Genomic DNA, 14437 nt, shown 5'->3' with positions numbered 1-14437 from the left:
AAATCTCAGGAAGTTTGTCAATAACCATAAGCCTATAAAAAAAAAACTTCAAACGGAAACTACGGAACCCAATCAATAACCGTCTTGTACTTTTTAAACAACGAAACAATGTTTCCTCTACGTGTTGGTATTTGGGACGAGGAAGAGAGACGCAAGATAAGCGAATATGTAAGAGTGAACAGGAAGGAAGCGTACTATTTTTTGACTGATGAAGTGATGACTTCATTGGAACACGTTTTGGTAACGTATTTTAGGGACTTGGTGATTTTTTGTGGAACACTTGAGGTACTTTGTCGAGTATTGAACCCTTTTGAGCTTTTATAGAAAGGTGTGTGGAAACCAATACTTTCTGAAACCAATACGGAATAAACTTTCTTATTCTCCATTTTTGTACTACCCTAAATGTCCTATAAGCCAATACCGAAACTTAGTGGATTAAGCCTCGTTTTGCTTATTTTTTAAACCTCAGGACTCAGGGGACCTTCGGGCTCAGGACGCCTTCGTACACAATGTCCACGTAAAAAGGTGATGAAATAGAATTGTGGACAAAGCGGCCCTGCCAGCTATCATGGTCGCATTTTTATCACCTCTCATGCTGTGTCACTTTCGCACTTACATATTTGTTAGAACGTGACAGCCATGGTGACATGGCATGAGCTCTCATTCGCCAATTTTTATTAAGTTTTCAGGAAAGTTTTCTAACCCTAAGGTTGAAATGGGTCCGATCTTTCCGGGAGGTTTCATAATTCTCATGTTTTTTTTTTCGAAAAAAAAAAACAACATGAGAATGAAACCTCCCGGAAAGATCGCACCCAATGTTTGTCTTTCATGTCCCTATATTTAAATTATTTAGCGTGGAGTAAGACACACTATAAGGTAAGAATTAAATTTTGTCAGGAGTGCAAGAGTTTATTTTTGTACCTATAGTTTTTTGGAAATTATTTTATTTAATACGGAAAACATGGTTGGTCAAGATGACAGAAAAAGTCAGGACGTTGTTGTTGAATTGAAATAAGTTAGATATAAAAACAAAGTGTTAATATTTTTTCATCCAAATTCAATACTACAATGGCCTGTCAATACTTAACATTAGGATTGGGACCATTGTATGCTCAATGATCTGCAAGAGAAACACCCCTCCATTTCAACATCTTCATTGCAACCTAACCTACCGGTCACCTCTTCCCAACCGCTACAAGTATCGAAAACTGCAATCTTACATGCGATACTCTCCTTTCCAACTGGGTCAGCAGGCGGACTAGACGGAATCTCTCCGCAACACCTAAAAGATTTAACTAGCCCGCTTGCAGGAGATGCCGGTGAGACTTTACTGGATGAGCTAACCGCACTCACAAATCTTATGCTTACTGGTAAAGTTTGCCAAGACATTGTCCCCGTACTATATGGGGCTAATCTTGTTGCGCTCATGAAAAAAGATGGCGGAATACGACCAATTGCAGTCGGAAACACATTTCGGCGCCTCACATCAAAAATTTGTTGCCGTGAATTTCATTCCCGTCTAACAAGCAAATTTAAACCTTCCCAGCTGGGCTTTGGACTTAAAGGAGGATGTGAAGCGGCAGTACATGCGACTCGCTCTTTTTTAGACAGCCAAAATTTCGAAATTCTTGTGAAAGTTGATGTTAAAAACGCCTTTAATTCCATAGACCGAGGCATCTTATTGACCCAAATTGAAAATGATTTACCAGAAATTTATAGCTACCTTTGGCAATGTTATGGGACCACTTCAAAGCTCATGTATAAAAATAATGAAATACTTTCTTGTGTAGGATGCCAGCAAGGAGACCCACTAGGGCCCGCAATTTTCAGCCTAGCCATCCACCCCGTCATCACTCAGCTCACATCGGACCTAAATTTCTGGTATTTAGACGACGGCACCATCGGTGGCAGTAAGTCATCTGTGTTGGCTGACCTTAAAACTTTAATTAACCGCTTCTCAGAAATCGGTCTTTCGATCAATTTTAACAAGTTTGAAATGTTCATTTCAGAAGCCATTCCGCCCAATGCCCGATCCTCTATTATCGACGAGATTAACCAGCTCACACCAAATATTTCCATATTATCCCGCGAAACCCTCACACTTTTAGGAGCCCCCATTTTAGACGAATCCATCCCGTTATGCATAAATTCAAAAATAGAAAAATTCTTTAAGTGTTCGAACCTTTTTTATGAAATCAACCCACACATGGCCCTCTACATCTTACGACTATGCCTTTTCTCGCCCAAATTTTTGTACATCCTTCGCTGCGCCCCACTTTGGAAATTCCCCATAATTACTGCAAACATTGACCAAATTTTAAAGGACACCGTTAGTAAAATTCTGAACGTAACTTTCACATCCCCCAGTTGGATCCAAGCTACCCTCCCGATCAAATACGGCGGTCTTGGTATCCGTTTGACGGGCAGTTTAGCTCTCCCGGCCTTTTTGTCGTCTGCCTATAGCACGCTCACCCTCATTGGTGGTATATTACGTACCCCTTCAACCACTAATGTGTCGGTGTCGTGCCTGGCGGACGCTGAATCGGCTTGGAGTGCAGACCATCCCGTCGAACAGGTACCAGAGGAAAAATCTAGCCAAGCAACATGGGACATCATAAATATAAAAACGCAACACCAACTCCTACTACAAAACTGCCATAACAACCACGAACGGGCGAGGCTATTAGCCGTTTCCGAAAAGGAGTCAGGACATTGGCTGCACGCGCTTCCATCGCGAAACCTTGGCTCCACTCTAGATCCTTCAACCCTTCGCATCGCTGTCTGCCTCCGCCTGGGCCTAAAAATATGTGAGCCCCACGCCTGTAGTCGATGCGCTCAACCTGTTGATGCTCTAGGACGGCACGGCTTACATTGCCAAATGAGCGCAGGCCGACTATATAGACACGCCACATTAAACGACCTCATCCGCCGCGCCCTTTGCACCGCCTCTCTACCCGCAACTCTGGAGCCGTCAGGCCTCTCTGCCACAGACGGCAAGAGACCTGACGGCTGCACTCTTGTGCCCTGGAGCCTTGGCCGCCCTTTAGCGTGGGACGCTACCTGCGTCGATACGCTAGCACCGTCCCACGTTGAGGGATCGGCTCGGAAGCCCGGGACTGCCGCGGACCAGGCCCAGACACTAAAGCGCCGCAAATATGCGTTCCTAACGGACCGATACGATTTTGCGGCGCTCGCCATTGAAACGCTGGGCCCATGGTCGACCGACACCAAACAGTTAATAAAGGAAGTGTCGGTCAGACTAATAGGTGTCTCGGGCGACCACAGGGCGGGCTCCTTCTTGGCTCAAAGTTTAAGTCTGGCGGTTCAAAGGGGCAACGCCGCCAGCATTCTAGGTTCCATTCCAGAAGCGGGCAGCTTTGGAGAGATATTTTATATTTAGTTTTAGTTGTTATTTTTAGGTTTTATGTAAATATTGTTTCATTTGTACACCCATTTTAACTTATATGCTCTAATATATTTTAATGCCATTATCGGCTAATTCCAACTGATAGAAAATCTCATAGTTATGTAAATCGACTAGTCTGCATATGAATCGATCAGCTCAATGGGGCAGAACTCGATTGTGTATCGACTCATCTGTATTCATCGATTTTGTATGGAGAACGGGAATTATGGTAGGTAATTTACTTTTTTTTATCGGTTGACGGATTGACAGACAGACAGACATGTTAGGTGGGTGGTGTTAAGTCATACGAAGCTAATATTAGCCGCCGACGACAACGACACTACCACACTTTGTTATATGTTATATTCAAAGCCGGTGCAAAGTTAGTCGCTGTAAGTTATAACCCATATTGTCATTCTAGTCGATAAACCCATGTTTTAGTAGGTTGAAACCAGTGAATAAACATCTTAAGGGCCTACTGAAGCCGCGTTGCCGCTTCGTAAGCCACGCCCACTAGTTCTTCCCTCCTCGCTAGCACGCACATGATGGAAGCGCTTCGCGCCGCACGAGAATGTTGTGTGAGATTTAGCTCCATCTAACGTTATAAAAGTTAACTAGGTACCATTATACGCGGTCGGCCTGAAACTTAAATAGAGGGGAAGCTTAACATCTAGCCGCCCAGAGACCTATAAAAAGGTCTCCTGTTCCATTCTAATTTGAACTTTGTGTTGACAAAATAAAATTTCATTTTGTTTGGCAAGGTTTGACGTACGGGCGGCTAGAGGTTAAGAGGCACACGAACCAGCTGCCGAAAAGCCGCTCCCATACAATCGATGTTACCCTCTCATTTTAAACATGCTTAAACTTGTCATAAGAATAAGAATAAGAATAATAATAAGAATGATGGACGTTAACGTAACAAATATCTTTGTCTCAGTCGCCATCAGATATATCGGAGCGGCCAAAGTATTCACAATACCTGAACACGCACTCTAACGACCTGACAATAGAGGCGTGTTCAGATATATGTGAGCGCCTTAGCCGCTCCGATATATCTGATGGCGACTGTACTTGTTTTCGTTGCTAAAAATTGAAAATAGAGCGAGTGGAAGGTTTGTATGTAAAAATTACAATTTGTCATTAGCCATTTACCACAGTAGCTGCAAGAGTGTCAATGATGTTTGTATACCTGCAACAAAAAGATTTCAAAAATGAACACACATTCACATATAAAATTAAATGAATTATTTGAATAGGTACACAACTTTCTGATATACACAAGATACACCCACTTTACAACATAAATACAACAAGTATTTAATTTTATCTACGTACAAGCGCTTTTCATTCAAATAAAAATAAATCAAACTAATCTAAAATCTAACATAACATTCCGTTTTCAATTTTCACAAAACGCAGGAAAAAAGCAATAAAAAAGCAAACAATGCTCTATGGTCGAAACGGGTTCGTTTTATTTCAAAACTATTCAAATTTGGAATTTATATGGCCATCATGGTTAGTTTAACTTAGTTTCAAAGTTTGGGTTAGCATGATGAGTTTGTAAAACTAGGTACTACGCTTTACTAAATTTTTAAGATCTAGATATTTTATTATTTGTCCTTATGGATCTGAGGGACATATTTACACGTATCATCATCTTCCTCGCGTTGTCCCAGCATTTTACCACGGCTCATGGGATCCTGAGGGGCTACCGTGAAAACCGATTTTTTGCGAAATTCGGTTTTCGCGGTAGCCCCTCTGGGGTCCGCTTGGATAGTAGTTATTTATACGCAAGCGATCTCCATCTGACTTTCCAACCCAGAGGGTAAACTAGGCCTTATTGGGATTAGTTAGTCTGGTTTCCTCACGATGTTTTTCTTCTGGTAAATATCAAATGATATTTCGTACCTACATAAGTTCTGAAAAACTGATAATTAGACACACACACATTTACACGTACCTATATCGTAGAGCAAATCTTGTCAGTAGAAAAAGGCGGCAAATTTGAAAAATCGCGGGTTAGCAAAACTACGTTGGAATTATTCGAAAATCGCGTGTCATTTATATCTTATCTGTGGAACTGTTTTGTTTACATTTCATCGTTGTTCGATGTACATTGCTGCTTTTTGTTCGTTTCCTAGGGATACCATACTTTCGTTTGCTTTAAATTGCTACTGACATATCCGGCTTGACAGGCTATATATCCCTAGCTTATAACTATCCCCATGCATGTTTAAGTGCCTGGAATAAACACAAACCGTCCGCCGGCGAGTATGCTAGCCCGCAAGAATTATGACCGACTTCCTACATTTCGATACGCTTCAAACGCGCTTTCGGAATTACATTACCTAATTCTGTTAGACATAATGTATGTAGCACGTGGGGTCAGTGAACTCTTTAATTGAAATTATTTTTTTTTAAACGGTTAAAAACGAGGGCAAGAGAAATAATAAGAAGTGGGTTTTTAAAGCTAGTTTTAATTTTATCAGGCAAAATTATGCAATTGATACATGGGGGATACCGCGAATATTGAAATTCAATTATATAGTTTGGGAAAGTCAGTACAGGGCACGTAGCCAACGTGCCGTATACGTATTAAAAATTAAAGAAATCTTATTGATACGGTTTTAACACCCCCTTGGCACTAACTTTACATAACCGACTTGGTTTCACATTACTTACATCTCAAAACTTTTTTGTAATAGAACAATTGCGTTGCGAGACTTGCATCTTTTTACATGTACGTTTTTGATGGGATAAAGTCGCTATACCTACCTCGTACTATTTTCACTGTGAGTACTGATATTAGGTACGAAATGGTACTGATATTGAATTCCTTCACCCTACCGTTACCGTACCATACATAAAATACAAGAATATAATAATATTATTTGTAAATTTCTGTGTGAGCAAAAGGGTTTCGGCCGATATTTCTGCAATATTTTGCATGACCACAATAATCATATTGCCAAACAGAAAACAGAATAGTTTTCAAACCAAACTATACCTTAACTCGATACATTAAAGTTCAAAATGTACGAAAACAATAACAAATTCTGGTAAGTATGAAATGGAATATCGTGGTTTTGTAATTAACGTATATTTGAAGTATGGGCAGGGCAGTGGCAAATTAGTCACAAGGCTACGGGAAGTGTAACAACATCCTATTGAAAAAAAAAAATGTTATGTGAGTAACCAATAAATTACTACAGTGGTATTTGAAATTAGAGCAAACATACGTATTTAAACTTACAGCAAATTAAAAAAAAGATATGTTCGGAATTTTTATGTAAAAGTATTTTATGCATTTTTGTGTAGAATCAGGATAAATATACGTCATTATCATCATCATCATATCAGCCTTTTATCGCCCACTGCTGAGCAAAGGCCTATCTTCGAGTACGCCACAAAATAAATTAAATTTTAATTAACGTCCAATGGTTTAAATTAACGTTCTTAAAAGTTAGACCAAGCTCTAATCAGTTTAGGTACTCTATCTCATTCTAGATTAGGTAAGTACACAGTGTAGTAGACCGCCGTATCGCTCGACTTCGCCTTGATCTCTATATTATCGTACCTAATTAGGTACCTAAGTATCTATTTCTAGGACTAGAACAATAATGCAATAAATAATAATGGTGTTCAATAATTATTTCTCACTTGATGGTCGCATCAGAAGATCAGCGCTAGAAGTCGCCAGCAACATGATGAGATGAGGCCATTTCGTGACACTGCGTCACTATAAAGGGGCCCACTAGGGGATTACCAGTCCGCCGGACGATATCTGCCTGTCAGTTGTTCGGAGCTGTCAACTTTTTGTTCTAACTGACAGGCCCCTTAGTTAATCAGTGGGCCCCTTAACAGTTTTGAATGATTCACGCTTAGTTTCACTAGACTTATATGTATAGATTTAGATTTAGATTTAGATATTTATTCTCATACTATGAAATTACATTATAAATTACTTATGCTAAACTAATCTACATGAATTTATATTACGATCGTCATTAATTAACATGATATTATTTATTAGATACAAATTAAAAATGTCTTAGACCGGGAATGTATAGACCGGGATATGAACCGTGATTACCTTTAGTATTGTTTTCAAGCTCCAGATATTTCACTTTGACACCCACCCGCTATCTTCAGCTACCCGTGAACAAGATGCATATTAACTGCGTCGAAGTCGAAATATCGGGAGCTCGAAAACTATACAAAATGTAATCACGGTTCATATCCCGGTCTATATAAGTCTAGTATTCTCAATATGTTCTTTTTATGTATGTCTATTGTCTGTGTGTATAAAAAGTGTTCGTATTGTATTGAACCTAATAATGATCCACAGACAAGACATCCTCCAGACTGAGCATAGTAGCGCTACCCCCTCTGCCACAAATATACGGTAGTTTTACTCCATTTTTGAGTCAAAATGTCTTTGTGTGACGTCCGTGTCTTTGAACGGACCAATCACGGCACGGGACTCGCTCACCTCGTCCCCCGCACTCCAGTATTTTTGGCAGCATCGGTTTCATGAAATAATTGCTCTATACATATAAACTCCGTCTAGAGGATTCCTAGTCTATGTAATGATCCAATACCCTAAACCGTTCATTGTAGTAATTATACTATTTATGTACCTACTTATATTTTAAAGTATCCCGGTCATGACCCGTCTTCACCAACTATTAACTACTGTTAAACTGTAAGCTTTAATAACGTGTATGAAATACTTAAACCCGCAATTTTACGTAATTTTTTAAAGTCTTCTAAAACACGACCTTATGGAGAAACACTATTTGATTGGAATTCCATCAAAATTAATAAACATTTAAAACATGGAAGGAGTGCCACATAACCTCAGGTTGAGCAATAGCATATAATAGTTACCTAATATAGCTGGTCAACCAAATCTTGTCAGTAAAAAAAGGCGCGAAATTCAAATTTTCTATGGGACGATATCCCTTCGCGCCTACATTTTTCAAATTTGCCGCCTTTTTCTACTGTCAAGATCTGGTTGACCAGCTATAAATACAAATTCCATCAAAACTTCGCATAACGGTATTCAATCTATTAGTAATTAAAAACATCGATTTTAACTGTGGTTACCTTCCATACTTTGAAAAAATAACGCAATAAAACCTTACTAACACATCATAGTAGGTTTGTATGTGTAGTTCTCAGTGAAAAAGACCGTACCTAGCAGTGGCGGTGCGTCAAACATATCCATAGGCAAGCCGGGGCTAATTTAGCTTACATATTTCCTTTACAACTCTGCTCAAACGTCCAAAAACAGGCAAGCCTTACACAGTTTTCATGTATTTTATGTAATGTCCTTCCATTGAATACCGGATAATTAGGACTACTCTTTGCATAATATGAGCGCATTAAGGTAGAATAGTCGGCGCGCTCTAGATTTTTATGTACAACTTCCACAGTTTTTATCAGAAATCTTAAATTTTATTTGTGACGTATAGTCGAATAACTGGTTTCTTTAATATTATACGCAACATTGTTATAACGTTTTTAGTTGAGCTATAAAATATGTATAAATGAACTTTTTTCATAAAAGGTGTTTTTTCTTAGTTTGTTGCTCTTAAAATATACATTATTTTTTATAAATAATGTATTGACAAATCATAGTAGCACTAAAGACAGCGGGGCCGTGGGGAGTGGAAGCTCGCCGACTTTTTGGGAAATAGGCCGGCGTTTGCGGGAGAGAGGTGGTGATCCTCGCTCTGGGTCGTACTTGGTTCAACAGGTCTCCATAGCAGTTCAGCGGGGGAATGCTGCAGGCATTATGGGGACCTTTGAGCCAGGTACGATGCAGGGTGGGTTATTTTAGGCTTAGTGTAGGTTAAGTTTTATTGGAATTATTTATAGATTTTTTTGTATTTTGATGTATATTTTAAGGATTAAGAGTACTCAATAGTATGTATTAATGTAATTTACGGTAATGTTTCAAATTGTAATGTCTTTAATAAATAATTAAATTTTTATATGAGTAAAAAAATCATAGTATATTTATTTTGGATTAATATTTGTATCTAGCTATAGTTGTAGCGTATAGCCTGTTACGCAGTATCACTTTTATGGACGCGCCGCCACTGGTACCTAGTACTCGAGCGTTTACGCTAGATGGGAGGCAAACGAGCCGACCTGATGTTAAGGGATTGCCGTCGCCCATGGACAACCGCAACATCAGAGGGGATGTAAGTGCGTTACCGGCATTTAAGACCGAGCGAACTAATAATATTATTCCCCGTGCGCTATTTGCGTACGGATATTTTTCCACCGTCGCTTTTATCACTGCAGTACATTTCAGAATATAAGAGACTTACGCTATACGGTCCCTTTTCTCCAAGACCGACACTAGTCGAATTTATCGGCCATATTTAAATTAATTTCGGTTGCAGGTTAATCACTGTTTCGGTCATCAATCTTAAATGTTGACACGCCTCTGTATCAACGTTGATGAACTTTCGTATATCTTTTTTAAATAACATATTAGGTCATAGTAGCAGGTGTCTCATCTCATGACAGCATGTTAATAAATACTTACATTATTTTGAGGGCCACAAAATAAGGGATTGCTGGCTGAGTATGATTTTAACAGCAAACAAGTGTAAAAAAGGGAACAGTATTTCCTAACAGCAAGACTTAGCCAGGGTATACCTGGATCAAAAGGTTATTAGCTAGGTGATCTAGTTAGCTAGCTGAAATATACATAGTATATGTATAATGAGAATCGGAAAAAGTACTTTATTAGCATTTGAAAAATAAGCCCTAATTCACACAGCGCGAGAACTTGCATGCAATAATTGATACATTGATTAACTGCAGAGTACAATTAATGCAGTCAATCGACCAAATACCGAAACGTAACAATAAAAAGATTTGATGGTACTTTTTAAAATTTCTCTTGAAGCTTTTTAATTCACCAGAAAGAAATGCCAAGGCACAAACATGTTTTATAGGTTCCTCATTCCTCAAACCAAGTACTTCACAACTAACATAATAATCTGTAGTTAACCTCTGGCTTAAGGCGATTACTAACAACCTATCGACAGCTATGATGTATTAGGTATTTTACCTCAAGGAACTTCCGAAAGGGTGTATGTGATGTACTAAGTAACATTTACATTACTAAGATAAGTTATTTGCTGGTTTGTGAGTCAGCAATTAATATGTATTGTTACTGATATTTGTTCTGATTGTTTTGACGTATATTACATAATAAGTCATGTCTCGGCTTCGCCTCGGCCGTCAATTAGGTACATGTGATTTGAGGTTTTCTTATTACTACTATGTGTGTATACTATTTTTCTGGTCGACGGTGCCAGAAAGCGGCTACTTCGTTTCAGCGGGCCGAAAGTCGACGCTTTGCGGCCGGAGGGCAAATAAATAAATTTGTTATTAACGACGGTCGCTTTACTGTTTACCCTAAAATCTAACATAGATACGTTACGTAACTTTAGTGAAAATGCAATGTAAATATGCTCTATATCTAAGTTGGTAAACAAGTATCATGATCTAAACCAACGCACCTAAACCGAGTTCCATGATAAGATACCTAAAGTATAGTCTACGTCTGAAAAATGGTTTTTAATTTTCTAAGATATGGGATAACTTCAGTGCTGAACTTTCATAAAGTAGGAAATTCACCACAGAGCAAAAAGGCACATGAAAAACCGGCCAGGCGTAATAGCATAATCTGACAAATTGGAAACTGACATTTGACATTGGTATGTTTGTAAATAGCATCCCAACGGTTCGGAAAAAGAAACAACACTCTGAGAAAAGGAAGTGATATTCTAATACACCGACTGTTTTGTATTAGCTTACTTCATGTGCCTAGGGTTGTCAATAAAAGTTATTCACATTGTAAAAAAAAAGTTTATGACTATGAGGTTAATTAAACATTATACAATTTGAAAACAATCGGATTTGAGTCGTCCTTGTAAGTATATGTATAGTTCTATGAGGAGAACCCGCTCTTTCTTAATGTAGGCACATAATATTAATTCAACTTAAGTTATTATTATTAAATTAAAAATAACAAAGCAACACTCCGATAGCGCTGACCGCAAGATGGCATCTATTTGGATTCAGCATTTTGAGAACTAGGACATTTAACTTTTACTTTCAGAAGCAACTTATTATATTCAGAGTTCAGAGTTCATATTTCCATCGACATCGACTCGACTAAATAATATGCAGTCTTCTCCTTACTCCTTTAAACCTAAATAGAATTGTGGGTTCTTGCAGTGGAATTAACTTTTTGCTGAGATCAAGGTATAACAACTTCGATATCTAGTATTTAGTGAGAAAATGCAGCATTCGGACTGTTAAAATGTTTCTTTTTTTTTCATTTGATAGGTACTAATCGTGACAAAAAATAAAAACTAAGAAGTACCAACCCTGAAATCCCCCGTCTAAATTTAATGTCATGATTATTATAAATGCCTTTCGTTTCAGTAGGGTGGCGACCGTCCGTATACTACACTGTTTGTATTATACTATATTTGTCACCGGCTTGGGTGCAAAGGCGTAATTATCTAATTTAAAAAAGTCTCAAGTATCTTAAAAGTGTTAAATGAAAAGCAACCGTTTTACAAGTACTTTAAGAGTGTAGTTAGATGTAGTTGAAGTAAAGTTGCGGAAGTGCTGTGATCTGAGTAAAACATGGATTTTATGGGTGTACCTACTTTAAACTGTGGAGCAGATTTATGTAACTCGAGTTACCGCTTACTGTCATGCGAACTTGCAAAGAAAATCAACCAATGATTCAGTAAAATTCAGAATAAGATAGAGTTTAGTACCTATTTGAAGAGCCTATGTATTTTACCAACTTCACAAAAATAACACTAGACACTGAGAAATTCCTGTACGTCTTGGGTCGGTAAGTAAAGGATGACTCACGCTAGACCGGTCCGTGCCCGGGCCGAGGCGTACGACACGTCATTTTCTATAACGGCTGATCGGTGATCACGTGGTGCTTTCCTGCTGTGTGCTGGTGGCCCCGACCCGGTTTAGCGTGACTCATCCTTAATGACGGTACCTATCGCCAATGTTTACTTGTTGTACCAGCAACGTATGGTGAGTTTGTATTTTTTTTAAGAGCCAACAGGAGTGGTCATTTCTCCATACAAACGTACTCGACTGTTTCCTCCGTGGGTTTTGAAGCTAGAGCAATGATTTTTTCAACACAGATTAATATTGTCAATATCTGTGTCGGACCGTTTTGCTTTTTTTGATATTTTTGTTTTAGAGCCTTGCAAAAATGGCCAAAATGGCCTAATTTACTATGCCGCAATGACAGGTGTGGTATTCAAAACTGATATCAATTAGCCAAAAAAGCAAAACGGTCCGACACAGATAATTTCATAATCATTTAGATTTCCAAATTTGGTTACGATTGGTTAAGTTTTGGAGGAGGAAACAGTCGAGTACGAAACCTCGATTTTTGAGATTTTTACGCAGGATTTTTCGCCTTGTCCTTATCGCACTAGTTTTAGGAGCCGCTTCCGTTAGCGAGACGGGTATATTTACCTAAAATATTTAAATCTCAACTCCTGTTTCCTCTTAATAATGGGTGTTATGGGAGCATTATTTAGTAAGGTTACTGCTTAGATGATTTCTATGAGTATAACTAGGTACCTAGGTTTCTACCAAGAAACCTAGAAAATATTGACTAACCTTTAAAAAAATGCGTTATGTCATGACCACATCTTAACCATATTTTCTTAGGAATAAAGTGAATTAATTAAAATAAACATATACACCGAGTCATCGATTGAGTCATTGATATTTTTACATACTACATATAAATATACAATGTTATTGTCAGCAAATCAACATCAATGATCATTTAATGGTTTGGTTCCGCGTTCTTGAGTAATTGACTGAGTAGATACAGAAGGTCTGAAGAGATCATGAAACTAGCACTGAAACAAGCTTTTTCAAGTGGCTGAAATTATTGCAATTGTTAGTTTTTATTGCAATAGTTCTAGTCATATCTAGTTTGCAATCATTTTGTTATGAATTATGAAACGTAATATTAATTACTTTGGTAAAGTGTAAAAAAACGCAATAAATAATATACAAAATATAAACTGAGGCTTTTGAATAATACAGTTTATTTTTTACAATAAAAGATAATCATTTATTTATATATATATATATACAGTGTATTACTAAAATTAATTGTTGAATTGCTTTTAGTTTTTTTTCTAGCTTTAGCAACAGATATAGGCAATGCTCGAAGTAATTTTAACTGTGAATATTTGCTTAAAAATTTTCTGATGAACACAATGTGTAAACAAGCCCTAAGTTTCCAATTTCCAATGTAATCGCACTATTTATAAGCTAAAAATTGTAAATGCCGCCCGATTTTTCAATTTTTAACCTTGTTTACTTGGAGTCCTTATGGTCTCGCAAGCCTACAGTACTCGTAAAATATAAATAACGTATAACGTACCTAACTGACATGTGATATGACATTTCGCACGCGTGAACCGATGCGAGTCATGTCGCTAATTGTTGTTAATTCTACGCATCCAGTTTCTGCGGAAATGGGTGTACGTGACTTTTATATACAATTAAATATTTATATAGGTACGAGTCTAGGACATTTACACGTCCTAGATCAGAACTGTAATCACTCAAGAATGAGCGCGCATCAGTAAATGAAATAAAATGCATTACTGCAAATAACTATACATCGGTAATTAGCTAATAAATAATTTTGGTGCCACTTAGTTAAGTCAAAGGAATTATAGTTAACCAGTAGGTACCTAGGTAACTAGGTTTTCTTTACGGAAAACATGGCTGACTCATCATTTTGTAGTTGTACAAAATGGTCATTGTCATTATACAATAAAACCCGCATAGATCTATCACCAAATATTTATACTTGTCGAATATAGCAAAACTAAATAAATTGCACCCACATATCAAAAATTCAAACTCAAAATGCACCATGTCCATCCACAATGCCAGTGGAAACTCTACCATAAAACTTTACAATTA

General features: G+C 37.9%; 2 protein-coding genes across 2 annotated transcripts in view; one reads left to right on the top strand and one right to left on the bottom strand.

Annotated features, from left to right (window-relative positions):
* Nucleotides 1-14437, bottom strand: part of LOC134658647 (neural cell adhesion molecule 2-like) — a 193310-nt gene that overhangs the window by 118954 nt on the left and 59919 nt on the right. The gene's annotated exons all lie outside the window — the stretch shown is intronic.
* On the top strand, nt 1397-3400 carry LOC134658605 (uncharacterized). Its single transcript, XM_063514258.1, has 2 exons — nt 1397-1910; nt 2368-3400. The coding sequence occupies exons 1-2, from the start codon at nt 1792-1794 to the stop codon at nt 3398-3400; spliced, it is 1152 nt and encodes a 383-aa protein (XP_063370328.1). The 5' UTR covers nt 1397-1791.

The sequence above is a fragment of the Cydia amplana genome, chromosome 23 (assembly GCF_948474715.1).
Source record: "Cydia amplana chromosome 23, ilCydAmpl1.1, whole genome shotgun sequence".
NCBI classification, from domain to species: Eukaryota; Metazoa; Arthropoda; class Insecta; order Lepidoptera; family Tortricidae; genus Cydia; species Cydia amplana.
The sequence above is the reverse complement of the archived record's forward strand: the minus strand, read 5'-3'. Positions and strand labels throughout refer to the sequence as shown.